The sequence below is a fragment of the Lepidochelys olivacea genome (genome assembly GCF_965140295.1).
Source record: "Lepidochelys olivacea isolate rLepOli2 genome assembly, chromosome: 8".
NCBI classification, from domain to species: Eukaryota; Metazoa; Chordata; order Testudines; family Cheloniidae; genus Lepidochelys; species Lepidochelys olivacea.
Genome location: NC_140418.1, coordinates 3668800 through 3691218, shown reverse-complemented (window position 1 = coordinate 3691218; position 22419 = coordinate 3668800). Strand labels below are relative to the sequence as shown.

The following is a 22419-nucleotide window of genomic DNA, read 5'->3' as shown; positions in this document are numbered from 1 at the left end:
TTGGATCAAACCACAGATGCATCCACAGAAAGAAAGAAAGAGGTTCATGATTTAAAACAATATGGGCTAAATTTATCACTGGCATTAAACTCTTGACTCCCGAGGAGTCACGCCCGGAATGAGTTTGGCCCAATATATTCATATTTTTTAAAAATTGTGTTGACTCTTTCCTTCACTCCATGATTGACAGTGATTGTAATTCCTGATTCTAAGAACATAATATATCAAATTTGTCTTTGAGGCGCCTAGTGCATTAGGGGCAAATTTGTGTGCTCGTCGTTTTGTTATTAAACTGCTGCACAGTGAGCACAGTGCACGTTCCTGCTAGTAATAGAATATTTTCCCCTCAGAGAGGGGAATTTCTGTCGGTTGGGAATTTCTCCCTTCTAATTAGCATGAGCATGGTAATCAATCAGACTAAAAGGTTGGAGAATTCAAGGGACGTGTTTGGAATTAATGTTGAAGTTAAGAGTATGAAACCTCAATATCAGCTGTTGGAGAAAAAAAGCAGAAAAACGCTTAAGAGAAAATGGATCATTTTATAATGCTTTGGTGGCAAAATGTTCCATAGCAGGGAATTGGGATGCATGAATGACAAATTTTGAACTATTTGCTACAGTATTAGTGGAAAGGAAGTTATTACCCTAGAGAGAAATTCTGCATAGGTTTTCTGTTGTAGTAACAATGTTTGAATTCGTAATCAGTTTTCCAGTATGTCAACTAATCCTTTTTACTGTAAAAACTTGCACTCAAATTGGGCGGCATATTTGATAGAAGTTATGGTTTTGCTATACAGTACATCACAGCCCTGTGATCTCACTAGGGATCCGTTTTTAAAAGACACACATTATGCCGAGAATAGCTCTAGTATGACGCAGTGTATTTCTGAACGGATTGTTCTTCAAGCACTGGGAGAGTGATTTATTTCAAAATGATTCTGGTGTTAATTTGGGAACTTTTTAATTGCTTTTGTCAATGGTAAGTTAATTGAAAAAGTAACTTGAAAGTACATTTGGTATTTTTCTTCTCTTTGCTTAAGGAATTTTTTTCAAATTCCTTCCATTCTAACTCCCAAATATTCCCATTGACTTTAATGGGAATTGGATAAGACCCTAAACTGACCATTCAAATCAGTGGTATTCTTTGTTGAATTCAATAAGAATACAATCAGCTCCTAAAACAGCACACTGGGGATAGCCACCAAGGAAACATGGGTTTGATCAAAATCCGTTGGGAGTTCACCTCGATGTTTGGAGGAAGGAGATTTGGGCCTGGTTTAGGTGGGGATCAGAGTTTGGTTTAGAGCAGCCTGAGTAAACCCAAATCACTGAGGGACTGATGAGCTTTGGTTTAAGTGAAAAGCCAGGAGCTGCAGAACCCAGTTGTTTTGTATTGCAATCCACTACCTTAAACCACAAGACCAGCCTTTCTCTTCTTACAGTCTGCTGCCTTATTTTCTACACACTTCTGAACTTCTACAGCAAATGGGGCCAGGGTCTTACAAACAGCAGGAGTTCGCCACTGTAAAATGTTTCTGAGCTTTTTGTAAATGTAATTTTAATTGCACATACAGAATCACAGGGTGGATTGATTTAAATCAAAGTGGTTTAAATCACCAATGTTAAATGATTGATTTTAATCTTGTTTTCCATTTGTTCTTTTTAGTTATTTTCCTAAAAAAAGGTTAATTTCCAATGGTTGGTAACTATTAAAACATGTTAATTTGCAACCAAATATAGCCTTTACACTAAATTTGATACATCTTTTTGCTAAGGATAGACCATAGCTATACATATTTATTTAAGTAATTATATATTCTTAATTATCAAATTTTGTACTATGTTAGAAAATGGTGACTAACCTATTTCCTGTTTACTCAATATTATTTTACTCGGGGTTAGTGTCAAGCTGCATTTGAACAGAAATTGGAATTCAATTAAATGTTCAAAAGAGCATTTTAAAATGGATTTTTAGTAGTTAAATAAAATTACCTTAAATGTGCTGGATATATAAGAAAAAGGAAAGTAAATGTATCAAAACTTAGGCACTTAGGAGCCAAAATCCCATTGACAGCTAGTGGGATTTAGGCTCCTAAGTGTCTAAACCACTTTTGAAAATGAGATATAGGCTCACAAATACCTAGAATTAGTAGGTCTCTTCCTCTCCCATCTTGTTTTTTATTCATAGATTGGAAGAGGAAAACACTTTTTCTGCCTTTTTAACTTCCAGTCAGTTTTCTGCTTTGAATGAGAAGTAGTCAATGGGTTGCCATAAAACTAGACCAAAACAAGCATGATTGGTCCAAAAACCTGAAAAACCCATTAAAAAAAAGCAAGGGGCTGGGTTTGCATCAGCTAAACTGAAACCAAAAGTAATTAAGGCAAAAGCATTTCTGCACAACAGAAACTGAAAATGCTTACATATGGAAAAGGCAGAAAATAATATTGGTACTTGTTAACTGCAGTACATGACATTGTGACATATTCATAAAGCTTGATCTGATAAGTTAAAGATGTTTTCCTCCTGATTCTGTATATAATTTTAAAAGCCTCACCCTTTAAATCATTGAGATTTGTGGAGGGCTCATTGATGCTGCATTCTTTATTTATTTAAATCATTTTAATAGATTGTAGTATGTTTAGGGGCCTTAACACAAGCTGTCATAGTTTCAAATTTAATTTTAAACAGGTTTACTTTTACAAAGAAAAATGTATTTAAGTTTTAAAAACCTGATTTAAATAATAGTAATATACTTTTTTAAAAAATCATCAATTTTTCTCTACCTTTCAATATTAGCAGTTTCCCTTTCACACAATACTCTTTGGTTAACTAGCAGCCACCTTAAGTCCATTGCATCATCCTAATAACTTCATAGCATATACAGCTTCAACAGTAGCCTGTATGCATCATTTTTGGGTGGGTAAGTGGATAACTAACACAGCTGGGGCTCGCTCGTTAATTCAGTTCTGAGCCTTCCTGTGTCTGATTGCCTCAGCTGCTGTCAACAGCTTATGGAGAAAAGCCTTCTGTGAGTCAGTTTCTGCCATTTGCGTGTTAGTGTTGCAGTTATGGTTCATAAGAACGGCCATACTGGGTCAGACCAAAGGTCCATCTAGCCCAGTGTCCTGTCTTCCGACAGTGGCCAATGCCAGGTGCCCCAGAGGGAATGAACAGAACAGGGAATCATCAAGTGATCCATCCCCTGTCGCCCATTCATAGCTTCTGGCAAACAGAGGCTAGGGACACCATCCTTGCCCATCCTGGCTAATAACCATTGATGTATGGTATTGTTTTACGCCGTTGATTTGGTGCTAGCATTCTGGACGTGTCATGTCTGAATCTCCCTCTTCCCCCAAACATGGAATCTTTCTCTCCTCACAGTCAGGTTAAGTATTTTGGAAACCTTCCTGCCCTTCCCTGCTTTCGCCCACAAGGTGTCACCCTATCCTACACCACATTAATCACCATTAATTAGAAGTTCTACCTTTTTATCTGTGATACATCTGAATCAGAAACCCAAGGACAGTGAACAGAAGGGATATCTCTCTTTCTTCACAGTGTTCAGTCTGTCCTGGCATTTAAAACCACAGTGCATGCCCTGACTTTTCAAGGCTCAACGACTATTATTCGTTGTTTGTGGGAGCTTCTGATTAACCCAAAATATAACTGATAAAACGTGCACTACCCCTTATTCTAACATGCACCGAGCTATTCAACTGCATCACCTTTGTGTTAAGATCATACTACTTCAAAGGAGCTTTATATGATATTGTCAGTTCAGATGGCACCTGCCAGAGTCTTTAGCCACTATATTGCGCTCGCTTGACGTGCATTTGCAATTCCCAGTGCACGTGTCTGCAAGTTGAGGATTTGCACATGCTCATAATTATAAACTCACAATTCTGATGTGTGGTTATTCACCTTTCTTGAATATGTACACTTCTGAAGATTTGGGTCCAAACCATATGTCCCTATCTGCTTATGGAGGTTGGAAATGATGGGCTGTTTGACTTGTCTCTGATTGGCAGAGAGATACAACAGCCTTAGAAATACCATAGGTTAGGTTAGATTAAGTTGAATCACAGTAAAGCAAAGTAGATAGTGAAACTGTTCCTAATCACAGGGTCCAATCTGTCTCCACATTTGAAACCAAATTAAAGAAATACTTGGTTGCCATTGCTTCAGTTGTCTTCAAAAATTTCAGTGTAACCCATCTGCCCATCAGAGTTGGCAGCAACAAGGGCCGGGTTCAATATCTAGGGGATCCATTCCAATAACACAATGCAAACCGGCTCGAGCCCCCACCCAGTGACCTGGGACAAATATATACCACCCCCGCTGGGCGCCTCCAAGAGGCAATACTTCCCCTCTCGCAAGCACATAGTCTGAGTGTAGCAAAAAGCCTTTTAATGACAGAGAGAAACAATGTGGCATTATGTTGGGGAAACACCACCAACAGGATTCATAACACAACCCATGAGCAAAAAAAACCCCACCCCAAGCAAATTGGGGCATGCCCCTTTCCCTTTCGTTCTTGAGTCCAGCAACCCCAAATCACCCGAAGTCCCAAAAGTCTCTGTCCCTGGTCAGGGCAGCCCCAGAGTTCGAAAGTTTATCTGCGGAGCTTTACCTCCCTACCTGGGTGGAGATGGGACAGGGGTAAGAGGTACCTTACATGATCTGAAGCTGACCGCCCCACAGCTCCATAGGCCTTCGCTCTGCTCCGCCCCGCCAGCCGCCCCACGAACTCCTTCGCTCAGCTCCGCTCCGCGTCCCACCAGCAGCTCCCGCCGTCCTACGAACTGCTCCACCAGCCTGTCCACAAGGCACTCCAACCATCCCTCAAACTGCTCCACAATATCTCTTCAGGCTCCCCCGCTACTTAACACAACACTCAGTGATTTCAGCTCTTAGTCAGTTCAGCTCTTTGGTGAATTCAGCTTGTAGTAGGGGAGCCCCAGGGCTGGTGCACCATTAGCCCAAAGTGAATTCAGCTCAGCAGCCTGTCACTAGACTCCTAATGAAATCAAAACTAGCTCTGATATTCCACAGTGGAGAGAGGAGGAAATACAATTAGCATGTAAGGCCCTCCCCAGGGGGCCCATGCCACCAAGTATTAATACTTGTCCCCAGCCTCTCTCAATTCACAGAGTTTTGAAACCCATGACCCTTGCCTAGCGAGTGCTCCTTAGTTGATGGCGAGTCCCTCCATCATAACAAAAGGCCCAGTACAGTTCCAAGCACAGTTCCCATAATCAGAGTAATAACAATTTATTCTTCCTGCCCCAATAACAGAGACACTGGGGATCCCACAGCAGCCAAAGTGACCATTTGGGCAGCTATGGCCTCATTCTAGGGGGGGTGGGTGTGCCTATGCAAATGAGATCGGCCCCTGAAGTTCTTTTCCACAACTTGCCACACCTCACCACCAGATGTCAGGGTGGAGCTCATCCTGACACTGCTTACATCAATATATGGCAATTTATTGCAAAGCATCCTGCAGTTCATCTGTGATGAACACTGTATATGTGCATTTTGTATTAGTTAAAACAAAGCAGCTGGATATGACACCGCTCTAGCATTTAAAGGAGTCAGTTGTTTTTTATTGGACTTTGTCGTTGAGTCTCGTTTTCTTTAATGAGCACTTAAAAAGCTACTCTAGTCTGGGCATTGGATGTAGGTATGCAGGCCAAAACAAAGCTGAGTGACCAGAACTCAGCTGTACTCAAAAGAAAAAGACCATATGTACGCGGATCCATAAGACCAGTCTGACTATGATATTCGTGCTGGCTTAGCTCCTCTCTAAACTGCACCTGGTCACCAAAGACAAGTCCAGAACTGGCTAGCTCTGAAAATAAGGTGCCACCTAAATCAATCAAAGAGGAAGAAGCAATCACAGAGACTTCTGCTTATTTTGGAAATGCCTGTGTTTTAGGCCCCTCAATTTAAACATCTATAATTTAACAGGAACTGGGACACTGGATGCTGCTTAAGCCCTCTTGATCCCAAGGCTGAAATCCCACTGCAGATAGGTAGCCAGATACTTGCACTGCGTTTGATTCTGCAATTACATGAGGGTAATGGGGGCAGGCAGTTAGAGCAAGAAGAGGATTAGATACCAGGTAGAGCAGCTGATTTTGGAGGCTTTAAATCTAAAATCTTAGATACAGGGGGAGCACAGGAATTCTCCAATGAAAAACCTGTTCTGCATTAACTTATTTGTAAACTTTGGTTTTATTGAGCTGTATAATAACTGTACATATCCGCAAGCAATGCAGAACAACAGCGATCGATAATGCAAGCAATGATAATCAGATGTTACAGCAGTCTGACATGAACACAGCTCTCCAAAGATAATTCTGTCCCACAAGACATTACCCAGCTTAACTTCAGCTCATTCCCGTGAAAAACTAAAGCCGCTTTCCCATGCAGAGGAAAACCTTGTAGACAGTTTTGCTCCTGAAAGCTGACCAAGAGGAGCAGACGATGGTGAAAGGCAGCCCGCCCCCTTTTCAGGAAGGGCTTGTAGGAGGTCAACACTGTCTGAAAAGTGGATGAGGCTGGCTGAGGAGGGGCATGGACAAGGCATACATGCATGTGTGGAAACCCCGGGACAGTAGTGGAAGCACAGAGGAGGCTTGCTTAATTAATTAATTAATTAATTTGCAAAGTTCTTTTGGATGCTTGCATGAAGAGCTTCATGTAATAATAATACCTACTGCTTCTATAGCACTTTTCATGAATAGATTCCGAAGCACTTTACAAAAGCAGTATGTATCATTATCCCCAGTCTACAGACGGGGAAACTGAGGTACAAAGATATGCCCAAATTACCCAGCATTCCAGTGGCAGGCTGGGAATAGAACCTGGGTCCCCTGAGCCCTAATCCTGTGCTCTCTCCAGTGCAGTGTTGTAATTGCTGCTTTGATTTTATATTTGGAAAAACCTGTGGGGGAAATAATCCATAAAATTCTAAGATTTAAAGTCAATATAAAGCCATGGGAGAATGCTAGACTCCTAGACGTGGAAGGGACCTCGAGAGGTCATCTAGTCCAGTTCCCAGCACTCGTGGCAGGACAGATCGTCCTATGGCTTAGTCAGAAGACCTGGGTTCTGTTTCTGGCTCTACCCACAGGGGAAGTCACCTGCCTTCCCTGTACCTCCTCTGTAGAATAGGAACAGTAGTAGCAATAAGAGAAATAGGGGGGTTCTGAGGATTAGTTCATTCATAAGTGCTTTGAGATCCACAAAGGGAAGATACTATAGAAGAAAAACGTTGTCTTTATTTGTTTTCTTAAGGCAAGATTTTACAAAGGCATCCAGCTCCCCTTGGAAGTTGACGTTTGTTGGGCACCCAAGTCCTGTTGGAAAATATCCCCCTTATTGTGAAAATGGGATGAGAGTGGCTAAAGCAACTTCCAGATGTCTACTGCAGAAAAATACCTGTCTTTGATGAGTGTCCGGTGGGTAGGAAGTTCCATTGACTAGATCCGTCAGCTACAAAAGATAAAATTAAAAACAAAGTATAAAAAAATGCATAGCCTTAAAAAAACCAAAACACTTGAGACTTTAACTAGAAATTCAGCCCTCGCTTTCCATACAAGGCCCACAAGGAACTTAGCTTTCAGTTAGCAGCAATATAGAGCCTTTCCCCTACACTAACACTGTCATTTTGTAATTGGTTGTTAAACTGAGCTCCTTTCAAGCTAATAAAAGCCCTTTCTCAATCAGCAACATTGAATTGACATTTTTGTAATGCAGGATTTTACCATTACAGTCCCACTTTACTACGGAGCAGTCAGCAGCAGCAAATAGAGTTTTATGCCTGCCCATTAGAAGGCAGCGTAGAAAAAGAAAGGTGGTTTAGATGATAACGTTGATGTGAAAGTTTTCACTGTACCCTACTGAAGAACTGAACAATTTAAAGCAGGTGGTGTTGAAAAGATCTCAGACCTCGTTTTTGCCAAAGGTCAGCATGGTGAAATGAGATTTTAATACAAAGCCATTGCTCTAGGCAACTCTTGTACCAGTGCCAGCAGCATAGCATCATTCATACTAAAAATTAGGAAATATTATGAGAACAAAAAAAAAAACCCAAAACTATAACTGAAACTGCCCACGCAGTTTCTTTTTCCTGCTGCTTTCCAGATAGCTGTATACATTCATGTCTGTATTTATTGCTTATAAATTTGTTTCTCCTATCGTAGACCTCAGTTCATCAAAGAAACCATCTACAGGACAGCTCTTAAATATGTGCTTAACTTTAAGCACATACTTAAGTCCCATTGACTTCAGTGTCAGTTAAGCACCTGCTTAAGTGCTACCCTGTATCAGGATGCTTTCTTGAACTGAAGTCAAATAGGTGTAGCTAATACATGTATTGACTTTAATGGGCCTGGAAGCTCTGATCCAGCAAAGCACTTCTACATGTGTTTAGCTTTAAGCATACGAGTATTCCCTTTGAGGTCAGTTATACTGTATCTGTGCTTCAGTAATTTAGTTGATCAGGACCTTTTACTGCTGGCTCATTACAAAACTTGACATAAGACACAATTGCAATAAGTTTACAGATCAGGCACTCCAGGGTTACATCTGAAAATCTTAAAAGAAAACATATACATGATCATCACTGCCAGCCAATCTAGCACCCATCTAGGGTGACCACCTTTTCAAAATGCAAAAACAGGACACATGGTCATCCCCGACCCACCCACCAGGAAGAGGCTGGTGCTGCCCCTGAGCCTTGGGCAGGTGCGGAGCGGCGCCTCGGGGAATCCAGAACAAATGCTTTTCTGGAGTCATTCAGACTGGGACTGGGACTTGAAATGTATGTTTCAGGACTGTCCTCCCCAATTAGGGATGGGTGGTCACCCATCATATCATCAGCAGTGATTCACTGTCACTCAGTGTTGCATTATTTGTATCCCCCAAGGGACAGGAAGGCAGGCTGGGCAAATAAGGATATATATTTGTTACAGACATAACTTTCAATAGAGAAGTCAAGGTCTTTTTCATCCTGGCCAGCTTGCTACTGAGCAAGGGTCCATGAATTTTTATAGGTTTGGTTCAATATATGTTCAGTGTAGTGGAGTATGGATTTTAAGTGTCTTTTAAACCATGATTAACATGCTTATTAAAAACAAGTCAGGCTAGCCAGTCTTTCACAAAAAAAATTTAACTATATTTTATATGTATTTTGGTATCTTTATATGATTGTCACAGTTGTTTAATTCTTTTCTAATGGAACATAAACTTGACTTATTTTAATTAAGTTATTGCCTGCCAGGACTTTCCTTTTTTATTTGAAACTGAAATGATGACATTTGCATTTTTAGCCGTAACCCATGACTTCACCATGAGAAAGAGCTAGCCTTAATGAGGAATGATACTGTTAGAATCAGATGGTTAAGGACGGTAACACCTTTAGAGTTAAACACTAACGGCTGGGTCTAAAGGCCAATGACTTTAATAGGTGTCTTTCCATTGTCTTCAATGGATTTGGATCAGATCCTAGAACAAAGGGGGTATGTCTACACTGCAGTATAAGCCCAAGGTTCAAATTCAGCCTCAAGCCTAACCCACCTTCTGCCTACACACAAATCAGTAACCCAGGACTTGGACCCCGTGTCCCAGGACCCTACTGCGGGTGGATGGTCCGAGCCTGAGTCAAACCAGGACCCAGGGCTCAAGCCCTTTTGCTCAGCAGTGTAGATTCAGCCCCACTGGACTCCTGCTCTGGCAAAAATCCCAAAAGTATCCCACAATCCCATGGGCCAACTTTCTTAATAGTCAGGTTTGGTGGACAGTCAGGTTTTCCCACACTGCACCACAATCAAAGGGCTCGAGCAGCCACATTTTGGGACAGTGTGAAGAGGTCTGGGGTCCGCAGAAAGCAGTGTAGAGACTGCAGCCCCAGGTTGGGACTCAGCCCAACAAGTCCTAACCTGGAGTAACACATGAGTGTAGATGCTCTAGCTGTAAGTCAGCAAACCCAGGGTCTGCTCACTTGAGTGCTACTAACCCAGGGTTTACACTGCAGTTTAGACATACCCATGGTGTCTGATGTGCAGGGGTTTTGAGTTGGGGGGTGCTGGGAGCAAGGAGAGTGGGAGATGCAGAGAGGAAGAATACTGAATCGGGGCTGCGGTGAAAGTATCAAAGCATGGTGATGAGTGCCGCATGGTGGGAACTCGGGTGAAAAGGGCCAAGAGAGAGAAACATAGCAGCGAGAGAGAAACGGAGACAAGAGGACAGAGAGAGAAGAAAAGAAAATGCATCTCATGAGTGTGAGTGTCACTGTCAGTGCCTGAAGAATAACCATGTCAGGCACTAGACAAAAAGAAAAGGAAGACTTGTGGCACCTTAGAGACTAACAAATTTATTTGAGCATGAGCTTTCATGAACTAGAGCCCACTTCATCGGAGCATCCAATGAAGTGAGCTGTAGCTCACAAAAGCTTATGCTCAAATAAATTTGTTACTCTCTAAGGTGCCACAAGTCCTCCTTTTCTTTTTGCGGTTACGGACTAACACGGCTGCTACTCTGAAACCAGGCATTAGACAGCGGAGTTCGGGATTGTGTCTCGCTGGAGATGGCTGACCATGACTAGAAGGCTCATGGAAGATACCAGCTTGCATGACCTGCAGCTTTTGCAAATGAAAACAGAAGAGGCTGCACTGTGAAACCCCGGAGAGCATGTAACCTCACTGAAATACCTATTTCAGGCACGTTTTTGTAGAGCTTTTTTAGCATTACAAAGGGCAGTTCTCTCTCAAGGCTAGTCCGCAGATTCTCAGAGTGGGTCATCGTCTGTCTGTAGCTCCCCCCCACCCTCTCCCAACTGCTCAGATGACAGGTTCTGAGGCTGGCAGAGAAAGGTCCAAGCAGGAAGCCAGGGCTGTGTTCCTCTTGCTCTGCGTCCCTGCCAGAGGTTGCAGAAGGAGAAGTTTGTGCTTCGTGCTCTGCAGCTGCCTCATCCGCCGGGTCTGAAAGGTTTAGTTTTGGCTGCCTTACCCCAACTGAGGGGCCAGTTCCCCACCTGTGGGGAGTCTGACAGCTAGGCTGCAAATGTCTCAAAGGACAGCAGGAAAATGAAGAGGGCCCTTGCTTACATCCATGGGCAGCAGCCCAGCACAGGGAAACCATAAAGAGGACTGGCTGAATCTGCCACAGGCAGAGCAGGAAGTGGCTGGTGAGACCCGACCGTACACCTTCCCGCAGCCTAGGTCTCAGAACCACCCCCCTTTCCTTGTTGGGGATTTTCAGGGGAGAAACCACAAATTCTCCCAGTTTTGAACACAGCAGATTCTGCAGACAGCCGTAGTAATTCCTACTCACTCAGAATAGCAGAGCATGCCACTATCGAAATTTTATCTGAATTCTTCAGTGCAAACCTAATCATATTTCACTCATTTTCCTTTATACTTCTGCTTAAGATAAATGTACTCCCTTCTGCATCAACAGCAACTCAGAATTCATAAGCCAGCATTTTTCACCTGGGACAAGGAATGTAGCAACTTTCACTTTATTACCCATCTCTCTTTCCCCTCCCTTCAAACAATCAATACAGTTCTCAGCATATGGCTCTTTTCAAAGATTGTGTACAGTTTCCATTTCAGAATGATATACTAGCATTCCTTTTCACTGCCCTGACCCGGCTTTGTTCTGAAGAAATCTTATCCTGGTAGAGAGTCTCTTTCCCCATTCCACTGTAAAATCCAGCAGCTAAGTGAAACCCTCTCATTGCCACCTCAGTGAAATACAGGAACACCTGGCAAATGGCAGGCTTGGTTTATGCTGTTCCAGACAGCATTGCTGGGACATTTGCATGATTGTACTATATGTTTGATATTATCCCTCTAAAATCATATCTCCTTCTGCACCTTGCACTAATAATTCATACAAATCAGTTTGGGTTTTGCATGATCCCTTCTTCTTTAGTAGCAATCCCCTTTCTTGGGCTGTCAGATGAATACACAATCCATAGCTGGAGAGGAAGATGTTTGGGAGTTGTGGGAGAAGGAGGAAATGTACAGCAGTGTTCTATTTTATGCAGCTTAATTGAAGGACACTATTCAGCTCAAAGTAGATTTTGCCTGCTTGGATTGTCTGTCTTCTCTAGTCACTCGGTCCTGGGGGAGTTGCAGAGAGAAGCACCCCATCCCAAGAGACCCAAAGATGCCATGGGGGACCCAGGGCAATTTATATATTTAAAGACCAATATAGTTCTTTCACCCTTCCTGATCCCCAAATTCCTGAGGCCAGCCTCACCTGTAACCCTCATGCCCCTCAGCTTCAATGTCTGTCATTGCCTCTCTCCCCACAGCACAAATGCCACCATCCTCCTCGTTCTTGTCCCTGGCTATTCTCTCCCAGCCCTCCTCTTACACCGAGCACTAGATGGCATCCCTGCACAGAGCTACTGTAGGCTCTGTTCCATTCTGCTCCTAACCTGAAAGCCCAGGGAATGCCACCATCCCTTTGCTGTTATTGTTTTGCGTAGGGAAAAACAACAACATGAGATGGAGGCGAGATCAATTGGGAAACTCATTCCCAATGCGAGCACTCACCTGGACACAGAAAGAAACCTTCCCTTCCCTTGGAGTCTCCCCACTGACTGACACACACACGGCACAAGATCTTAAATTAAACATCACACCCACACATGCACACACAATCACTTAGGAACTGGTTAGACACCAGATCTTAAATTAAACCTCTGGAGACAGATCCTCTGCTAGTGTAACTTGTCATAGCCTGTTGACTTCAATGGAGCTAGAACAGTTTATACCACCTGAGGATCTGGGGAACAGTCTTAAGGGACTATATAGCCTTCAGAACTTCGCTTCAGGAAAGTAAACCTACTTGCCTTGCACTTTGCCAACTTGAGAATTGTTCTAAATGTTCAAAATGGCATTTTGCATTTAAATGTGGTATTTGATTATACATTTATATTGACAACCTCCTCTCACACATCTTTTTTTCTTCAAGATAATTACAGCTTAAATGAGCCTAAAAACCCTGTCTTAATAAAAGATCTGACTTTCTCTCCCAAGCTAAGATGAAATGTTTTTAACTTGGGCCATTTCTGCTGTGTTCTGATGTATCTGTATACCTGTCTCATTGTATAAAAGCCATAAGAAAAACTCATACAGAATTTTGACATATATTTTGTTTGCTATTATAGTTTGTCAGACATTTCATTACATTTTGGAAACACACAACTAAACAATTTCTAAAGGAAATAGACTATTTGCAGTCATCTGCTGGAGGCCTGCAGCCAATAATTCATACCATTTGTCAAAAAGATTTTTCACATCTAAGCACAAGGAGCTTTGGGGACGGTGTGCAGCTATCATGTGAGTAGGCCTAGAGCCTGGGAGCGCATTACAATGCTATGCTGGAGAGAAGATGAGGACTGATAGCTATGAAGATCAAATCTGAATGGGGAGAGCGTGGAATGTGCATTACTTCAGTAGTTTAATGCCTGATCAGTGGGATTTTGAGATGGGTAGTGGAAAAGGCAGGAGCCTCTGACAGATCAAATAACAAATCTGAATACATTGAAATAGAGGTTCAAATTATTTGCATTTTTTCCCTATGGAAGGAATTTGATTTATCTTGTTATTCCTTGCAATGCCCAGGGCTGGGTTTGCAAAAACAGAGGTGAGATCCACCTGCAAAAAATTGCCTCTCCCAACTCAGTGCCACTCTGGGCTGTATGTCAGGCTGCTGGTCGCAGCCAGGTGGAAGAACCGAAAGGATGCCACCATCCCTCTGCTGTGCCTCATCTGAGGGAGGAGGCAGAACCAGCACCAGATAGCGGTGGGATCAATGGAGAACAGGCAAGCGTCTTCACCTGGCAACACTTCCCAGCAGCCAGAAACTCTTCTTTCTAGCAGTAGAGCAACCCCGGAATTCCCTGCAATCCCCACCTTTTATCTACCCCAGGAAATTGCCAGTTCCCAATTGGATTAAATACCTGGGCACTAACCAATGGTCAGATATTGCAAACTTTCTAGGTCTCCTAAGTTAAGATTTTCAAAGCCACGTAGGAGATTTGGACAGCAATTTCCATTGCTTTTAAAAAGGAATTAATCATTTAAATCTCTCAGGCAACTTTGCAAATCTCATTCATACGCTTTATCTCAGCAACCAAAGCAGCTACTTGTAACCTGAGTATTGTTCTGAATATTGAAAATGACATTCAGCATTTGTATATTTTCTTAGCTGATACACTTATCTTTGCAATTCGAACTCCCGCACCCACACATACTTTTTTCAGGTAATTACATCTTAAACTAAACTAGAACACCTCTCTGAACAAATGACATGACTTCCAAAAGGTAAAGGTGAAATATTGTTAATGTAAGCCTGTTCTGCTTTCTTTTGATGCATCTGTGTTCCTGTCTACAATATAAAAGGTATGAGAAAAACTCATACAAAATTTGACACTGATAAAGTACTTTCCATAATTTTTTAAATAGCTTTCTTTCTCACTATTGTTTATAGTTTCAGGGAAGAACCAAAGAATTGCATTGCCTTTGCTGAACCATATATAAAATAAGAGAGAGGTCAAGTTACACAGTGCACTTAATTACAATGCTGTGACAGAAGTAACATAAGCGCATAACTACAACTACTGCGATTTGAAATTGTTTTTTATAAAGTTAAACCTCATTTTTACTAGTCTGATAACTGGAGAATTAATGTCTTTTTGTTCTATATGTGGACTCATCATGAGTGGAAAGGTAATATCAACATACGGACATATTACAGTGAGCAGTTTCATGTTAACATAGAATGTCACCTTATCATCTCTCTGTCTCTGAGCAGAGATGACTAGCCTAAAAGGGCATCTTTCATCTGTGTAAATGGTTTACCAGGGGGCATTGCAGATTGCATAGAATAGAATTTTCTCACAGAAATGGAGCTAAAAGGATAATACAAGTAATTGCATTATGCAATGCCTCGCAGTGTTTTACATGTTTTTCTGCACAGGAAAAAACTACAACAATAACTTCGCTTCAGTTTTTGACAGCCTCGCTCGGGTATTTAAAAATCATAGCTAATAGGGGTTTTTTTTGTGTGCGTGTGTGTGTATTTCAGGATGGAATGGGGAACCTGAGAATCACAGAGGAAGGTCTGAAGCTAGAAGGAGATTCAGAATTCTTGAAACCTCTCTACGCCAAAGAAATCCGGTCCAGACCAGTAAGTTATCCAGAAAAGAGAAAGAATGATCACATTTCTGTACTCTAAACTCTAGAAAATATGTCAGTAACAATGGCACCCAGCCAATTCACAACTATAAATTAGCTTGGCTATACTATGCAAGTCTAATTTGGGGAATGAGCCAGTAGAGTGTCTGTTGTGTAGTTACATGCATTTTTGCATGAGGAGAAGGCAGTGTTGTTTGAAGAGCAGATAAAATGCTTCCAGGACATCTAAGATTTCAGACAGGCTTTTCTCCTCCTTTTGATGTAGGACACATATTAATAAGAAGTTCTCCTTGCAGAGTTCCTCACTTTTCATGGGTAGAGAGATGGCAGATAGTTGTGAAATCCACTCTGCAGTTTACTAGTTATCAGCAATACTGCCTGAGACCACAGATGTGTGATCAGTACATGTGGGTCTGATTCAGCCACATTTAATCACCTTAAACTCTTTCTTACCATGGGCTCAATTCTACAAGGTGCTGAGGACTCAGCAATTTTTGTAATTACATGCAGCTAAAACTGCAAACGTGGGAAAATTACTTGAAGTCTAAATCACGAGGAACCCAAGTGTGATTAAAATAGCATCTTTATGGTAAAATTTAATTTACTGTCAGCTCTTACTGACCATCCTCATGCAACTTTGTTTAGCATAAGCAGCTTTGAAAGACTGAATAGGTTATATGCTGCTTCTGTTTCCTATTGATACTTCATGGAAGGCATCATACATCCTGTTTCCTGTTCAGAAATGTTAATTTGAATTGGATAGCAACTTCTCACTTGATGACAGTGGCAGATAGCTAATTAAATATTAACATCACTTTAGCTCTACATTTCAGTGGTCTTGTAGCAACTGGAACTTTTTGGAGTAATCAGTGCAACATCCAATACAATATTCGATTTAATTACTGAAGGTTGTAACCCCTTTAAAATGGCTGTTGTTTGATTTGTGTAATCATTCTAATTTAGGAAGAGAAGCAAATGAAAAAATATTGATATCTATAAATGTTTCCATGTGGAATTTAAAGGAGGGCCTTAGAACCCTATACATGTAATTTCATTCACTTAGCATGGAGTACATGAAATGCATCATATAAATACATTTATTTTGTTAGATTTAGATTTTGGAAACAATATTTGATTTTTTAAGAGAACAAAGAGCAAGTTGCATTTATTGCTTCTGGGAAGTTTATTCTTTAGTCCTCATCATCTTAATCTACATATCAGTATGGTAGAGGGACAAAAGATATCTTCTCATGCTAGTTGAGGCTATGACACCGGACTGCATGCTATGATTGGTGGTTTTATGAAGGCCAAACAGGAGGTAATAGAAATCCTGTGTGAATGTTACTTCCATAGAGGACTTTTCCCTCCTTCCAGTATATCGCTGTTGTTCTGAGAAGACTTTAGCTGTGAATCCAAAGGGCCTGATCGAAAACCCAGTGACGTCAATGAGCGTCTTTCCACTGACGTAAGTGAGTGGTGGATCAGCCTCACAATCTGTATGGAACTTTACCACATGAACAGATCCACTGACTTCCCATTGGAGTTGTGTGGGGGTGTAGCCAGCGCAAAATTTATCCAGCTCTTTCCAACTGTCAGACCACATTCAGACCTAGTGGTCAGCAGGTGCAACTCAGGTGTCAGTGAAATTGTGCTTTCTTATGCCAGGTCTGAATTTGATTCACCATATCCAAGTCAGACGCTGCTGCATAAGGTGATCCTTTTGGAATATATGCAAGAACTTCTAAATTACCAGAACTGTAATCTTGCGTATACTGGCAGTAGCTTGTTTCTGATCTAACCAGAGCATTCTTGCAGAATGAAATGTATTACTAATTATTGAGCTTGAGGAATATAGTAAAAACTAAGTGCTAAACTCAGTTCTCAGTTGCATCTCTGAAAATCAATAATAACTCCATTACAATTGAGTTACTTAGGATTTTCGCTAGTGCAAAATGTGGTTTTAAAAATGCACAGTGTAAGAGACAAGAACTTTAAATACTGGTGAATAATAAAACATGCCAGGACTATGTTAATGTATAATATTTTCATGTGTTTTAGTAAACAACCTAAGAGTGCAGTCTGCTAGCTTAGCTAATGGTTTTATTTATTGCTCATCTGACTTGCAAATGATGGTTATTTATCGTAGATGAAGTACAGCAAAAGATAGAGAATGATATTTCAGTGTAATTTCATCTAGTAGCATAGTTACAAAATCAACCCAGTGTTATCTGTACGTAGTAGAGGTCATGGGATCAGACTCATGGTGAGGGGAGTTGCGCTCCCATGATCTCAGTGAAGTTGTGCCAGTTCTCCATTTGACCGCATGGGTGAATCATAGAGTGCTCCCTATCTTTATGAATCTCTCTCTCTCTGTGGATAGAACGGGGTAATCCCTGTGGAAATTTCTTAGGGATGCATCTCAATAACTGGTGGTAGCCTCAAAAAGAAAAGGAGGACTTGTAGCACCTTAGAGACTAACCAATTTATTTGAGCATGAGCTTTCCTGAGCTACAGCTCACTTCATCGGATGCATACTGTGGAAAATACAGAAGATGTTTGTTTTTAGACACACAAATCACGAAAAAATGGGTGTTTATCACTACAAAAGATTTTCTCTCCCCCCACCCCACTCTCCTGCTGGTAACAACTTATGTAAAGTGATCACTCTCCTTACAATGTGTATGATAATCAAGGTGAGCCATTTCCAGCACAAATCCAGGGTTTAACAAGAACGTCTGGGGGGGGGGAGGGTAGGAAAAAACAAGGGGAAATAGGTTACCTTGCATAATGACTTATCCACTCCCAGTCTCTATTCAAGCCTAAGTTAATTGTATCCAATTTGCAAATGAATTCCAATTCAGCAGTCTTTCGCTGGAGTCTGGATTTGAAGTTTTTCTGTTGTAATATTGCAACTTTCATGTCTGTAATCGCGTGACCAGAGAGATTGAAGTGTTCTCCAACTGGTTTATGAATGTTATAATTCTTGACATCTGATTTGTGTCCATTTATTCTTTTACGTAGAGACTGTCCAGTTTGACCAGTGTACATGGCAGAGGGGCATTGCTGGCACATGATGGCATATATCACATTGGTGGATGTGCAGGTGAATGAGCCTCTGATAGTGTGGCTGATGTGATTAGGCCCTGTGATGGTGTCCCCTGAATAGATATGTGGGCACAGTTGGCAACGGGCTTTGTTGCAAGGATAGGTTCCTGGGTTAGTGGTTCTGTTGTGTGGTATGTGGTTTCTGGTGAATATTTGCTTCAGGTTGGGGGGTTGTCTGTAGGCAAGGAGTGGCCTGTCTCCCAAGATTTGTGAGAGTGTTGGGTCATCCTTCAGGATAGGTTGTAGATCCTTAATAATGCGTTGGAGGGGTTTTAGTTGGGGGCTGAAGGTGACGGCTAGTGGCGTTCTGTTATTTTCTTTGTTAGGCCTGTCCTGTAGTAGGTGACTTCTGGGAACTCTTCTGGCTCTATCAATCTGTTTCTTCACTTCCGCAGATGGGTATTGTAGTTGTAAGAATGCTTGATAGAGATCTTGTAGGTGTTTGTCCCTGTCTGAGGGATTGGAGCAAATGCGGTTGTATCGCAGAGCTTGGCTGTAGACAATGGATCGTGTGGTGTGGTCAGGGTGAAAGCTGGAGGCGTGTAAGTAGGAATAGCAGTCAGTAGGTTTCCGGTATAGGGTGGTGTTTATGTGACCATCGTTAATTAGCACTGTAGTGACCAGGAAGTGGATCTCTTGTGTGGACTGGACCAGGCTGAGGTTGATGGTGGGATGGAAATTGTTGAAATCATGGTGGAATTCCTCAAGGGCTTCTTTTCCATGGGTCCAGATGATGAAGATGTCATCAATATAGCGCAAGTAGAGTAGGGGCTTTAGGGGACGAGAGCTGAGGAAGCGTTGTTCTAAGTCAGCCATAAAAATGTTGGCATATTGTGGGGCCATGCGGGTACCCATAGCAGTGCCGCTGATTTGAAGGTATACATTGTCCCCAAATGTAAAATAGTTATGGGCAAGGACAAAGTCACAAAGTTCAGCCACCAGGTTAGCCGTGACATCATCAGGGATAGTGTTCTTGACGGCTTGTAGTCCATCTGGTAGCCTCAGTTCATCTGCCACTCCTTTCCTTCCCAGATGCATCTTTAATTCCATCATAGATTATGATTAAAAGCATCTACATTTTCATTAGAAAGCAGAGCCTCAGGCCTAAAGATAGCAGAAGTTCTCCATTTAAAAGATACATTTAATTTTCATTATGGAGCCAGACTGCCTCCTCTTGGGGGAAAACCAGGGGTTAGGAAGAAGGAAAACCCCACAAGGTGTACAGGAACCCTTTGCCTGCTCTAATTTACACTGAAGCAGCTGTGGTGGTTTCAGAATAACTGAGCTGTAACTGGCTACCTGATGCCCCTCATCCTTTGTGCTGAGTGGTTGAGTTCAATCTGATGGCCTCTGGAAAGGTGTGCCACAATTTAGGTCCTGCCACTGAAATTGCACCCGAGCATAGTCCATAGTCTACACATAGCGCTGATGAATGTGATTTATCATGACTGAAGGGAGACATATTTGTGGGATCGCCTTTATGAAATACTGGCAGTATATTACTGGGCATCAGAGCATCACGGGCAGTTTCGTGAACACTGAGGTTGTTCTAGTCGTAGTTTTGAGAAACTAGTACTAATTTTGCTGCAGTGATGGGTGCATCCTTTAGCCTTGTTTTAAAGGGAAATGATAGATGCACCAGATTTCTCCAGAAGTGAGCAGAGCATCTTCAACTCCCAGCTGAACATATTATACACTAAACATTATTTTCCATGCCACTTGCATGGAACATGAGTATCTTGCTGCCTTTAATTAAGAAGTTAACTGGACCATGAAGTATTGCCTCAGTAAATAAAAGTGATTTGTACTTTGCCAAGAAGGTGCATTAGGTATCTTTTCATTTCTTTACTTGCACATAAATTATGGAGATTATTCAAAATTGGAAGGGTCATCTATAAGCCCATATGCAGCCCAGATTCATTGCTGCTTTCAAAAGGTAACTGTCTTCCTAACAGTTGTTAATTTATTGTGGACAATTGTGTGAACCATCTGCTTACTTTTCAAAATAAGAGAAATACACTTCTAGTGAAAGTTGCACATAAGATCACAAGTGTTAATTTTATGTGCTGGAAAGCAGTGAGAACGGTTTTTTTGTGGTCTCAATCTGCTGTTGTTTTGATTTGACTAGAATTTTAAAAAGTGAAAATGTCATACCTCTTTTGAGAAGAGCTGTTAATGGGCAGGTTCCTTGAAGCTAAGCTTTAGTCTTCTTTAATGCAAATTATTTGTTTTGTTTTGAGGTTTGCTACTTCCATGTCTACAGGCAATATATAAGGGAGTTTGGTATGTAATGTGCTTTATTTTCTGCCCTGATAATAACAGAAATAAAATAGTGTGCTAAGGTTACACAATAAAAGTATAGACTTGGCTGAGTAACCATGTGACAACTAGAGAGATGATAATCTCAGCATTGGGAAACAGGAAAAGATCTTCCCATGTCCCAGATTTAGGATTCACAAATGCTCATTCAAGAGGTAAAGGCAATTCGGTTTATGTTATTTAAAACAAGTGATGATTTTGTCTTTTACAGTAATCATTTCTAGTTAATATGTGGAAAATTAGATGCCAGTCCTGCAAATATTTATGCACGTGCATAACTTTCCTTACATGAGTAATACCGTTGAATACAACAGGAGTACTTATATGAGCAAAGTGTGTGTTTGCAGGATCAGGACTTATGCATTGTAAAAGTATTGACCCCGACTCTGCAATCATATCCATATAGGCAGACGCTCATACCCTCCCGCAGCCCCAGTGGCTTCGCTGCGACTCTGTGCAGGTGGATCGGATCTGGCAAGAGGTCGGATTACAGGATTGAGCCCTCACCCTAAAAAAAGTGTGTCCATTTGTCACCCCTTAGTTACACCCATGCAACTCTAAGAAACAATGATGTTGCACTGGTGTAAATGATGGCAGAATTTGACCTGTATTATAAAGTATTTTACAGATTATATTTTATCATTTTCATCACTGCACTGGAACACACAGTTCTTTTTAAAAAAAACCAATCCCAATCTTTAAAACAGTTTTAAACTATTTCGAAAAAATTAATTGCAGATTTTGAAAGCAAAGGGGTTAATGCAAAATACAGCGCTGCCATCTTGATTTTTATTTTCAGAGGATGCTTTGGGCCCTAATACTGCAAGTTGCTTAGTGGGGGAGGCTTTCTCTACTCGTGCATAGTCATGTTGACTTCAGTGGCAGTCTGCCCATTCAGAGTAGCTTGCAGGGTCAGGGCCATGAAACATAACACTGTCAAAACTCCCACTGACTTCAGTGGGACCAGGATGAGACCCATTATTAACACCTGGGCCTGACCCTGCAATAGGAATCTGCATGGTGTGGGTGTCCACAGTGGCAGATCCAGTTTTAGGATTGGAACCAACAAATGTTTTCTCTTTTTGCTAGAGTTCAATCAGTTGTTGTCAATGCAATATCTTAAATAGCAGCTGCATACAATGTGATTTCATGCATTTTCCATTTCCATTAATGATTCTGTTTTCATTAGTAAAACTCTTCCCTAGGCCAACATTTCAATGATAACAGGTTTCAGAGTAACAGCCGTGTTAGTCTGTATTCGCAAAAAGAAAAGGAGTACTTGTGGCACCTTAGAGACTAACCAATTTATTTGAGCATGAGCTTCAATGATACAAGCTGTAAAGGAAGCTTTTAAGGCTGATAAATAATTATTTTGCACATGACTTGTCTCTCAGTGTACATGTTTGGAGTGGGGAGGTGGTTTAAACTTCATAATCCAGGTATTGACTAGTATTATTTGCTCTGCAGTCCGACCTGCCCCAAAGTTAAAATTGCACATTCATAAACAGTAAAATATACATGTGGAACTAAACAGTGGCATGCACCCACAATGAGACATACCTGCCTCAGAGCCAAAAACACATATTTATAAGCACTAAAATACTAATTTGGATTAAAAAGCAGTGTCCACCCACAATGAGAGGCAAGTGCAGATGGCAAGATAATTGCAACTTTCTGCAGTCAAGCTGTGGAGTTAGAATTTAGCCTTTCAATTAAGGCTCAGATAGCTCGCACAAAAGGAAAATGTTTACAGAAAATGTATCATCTTCCTTTCTCA

The 22419-nt window shown here is 41.4% G+C and overlaps 1 protein-coding gene across 2 annotated transcripts in view; it reads left to right on the top strand.

Annotated features, from left to right (window-relative positions):
- SGCD (sarcoglycan delta) overlaps window positions 1-22419 on the top strand; it is a 513449-nt gene that overhangs the window by 386267 nt on the left and 104763 nt on the right. For both annotated transcript variants that reach the window (XM_084635702.1, XM_084635703.1), the window contains one exon: window positions 15109-15210. In XM_084635702.1, the coding sequence (XP_084491828.1) occupies window positions 15109-15210 (102 nt within the window). The remainder of the gene's footprint in view (window positions 1-15108; window positions 15211-22419) is intronic.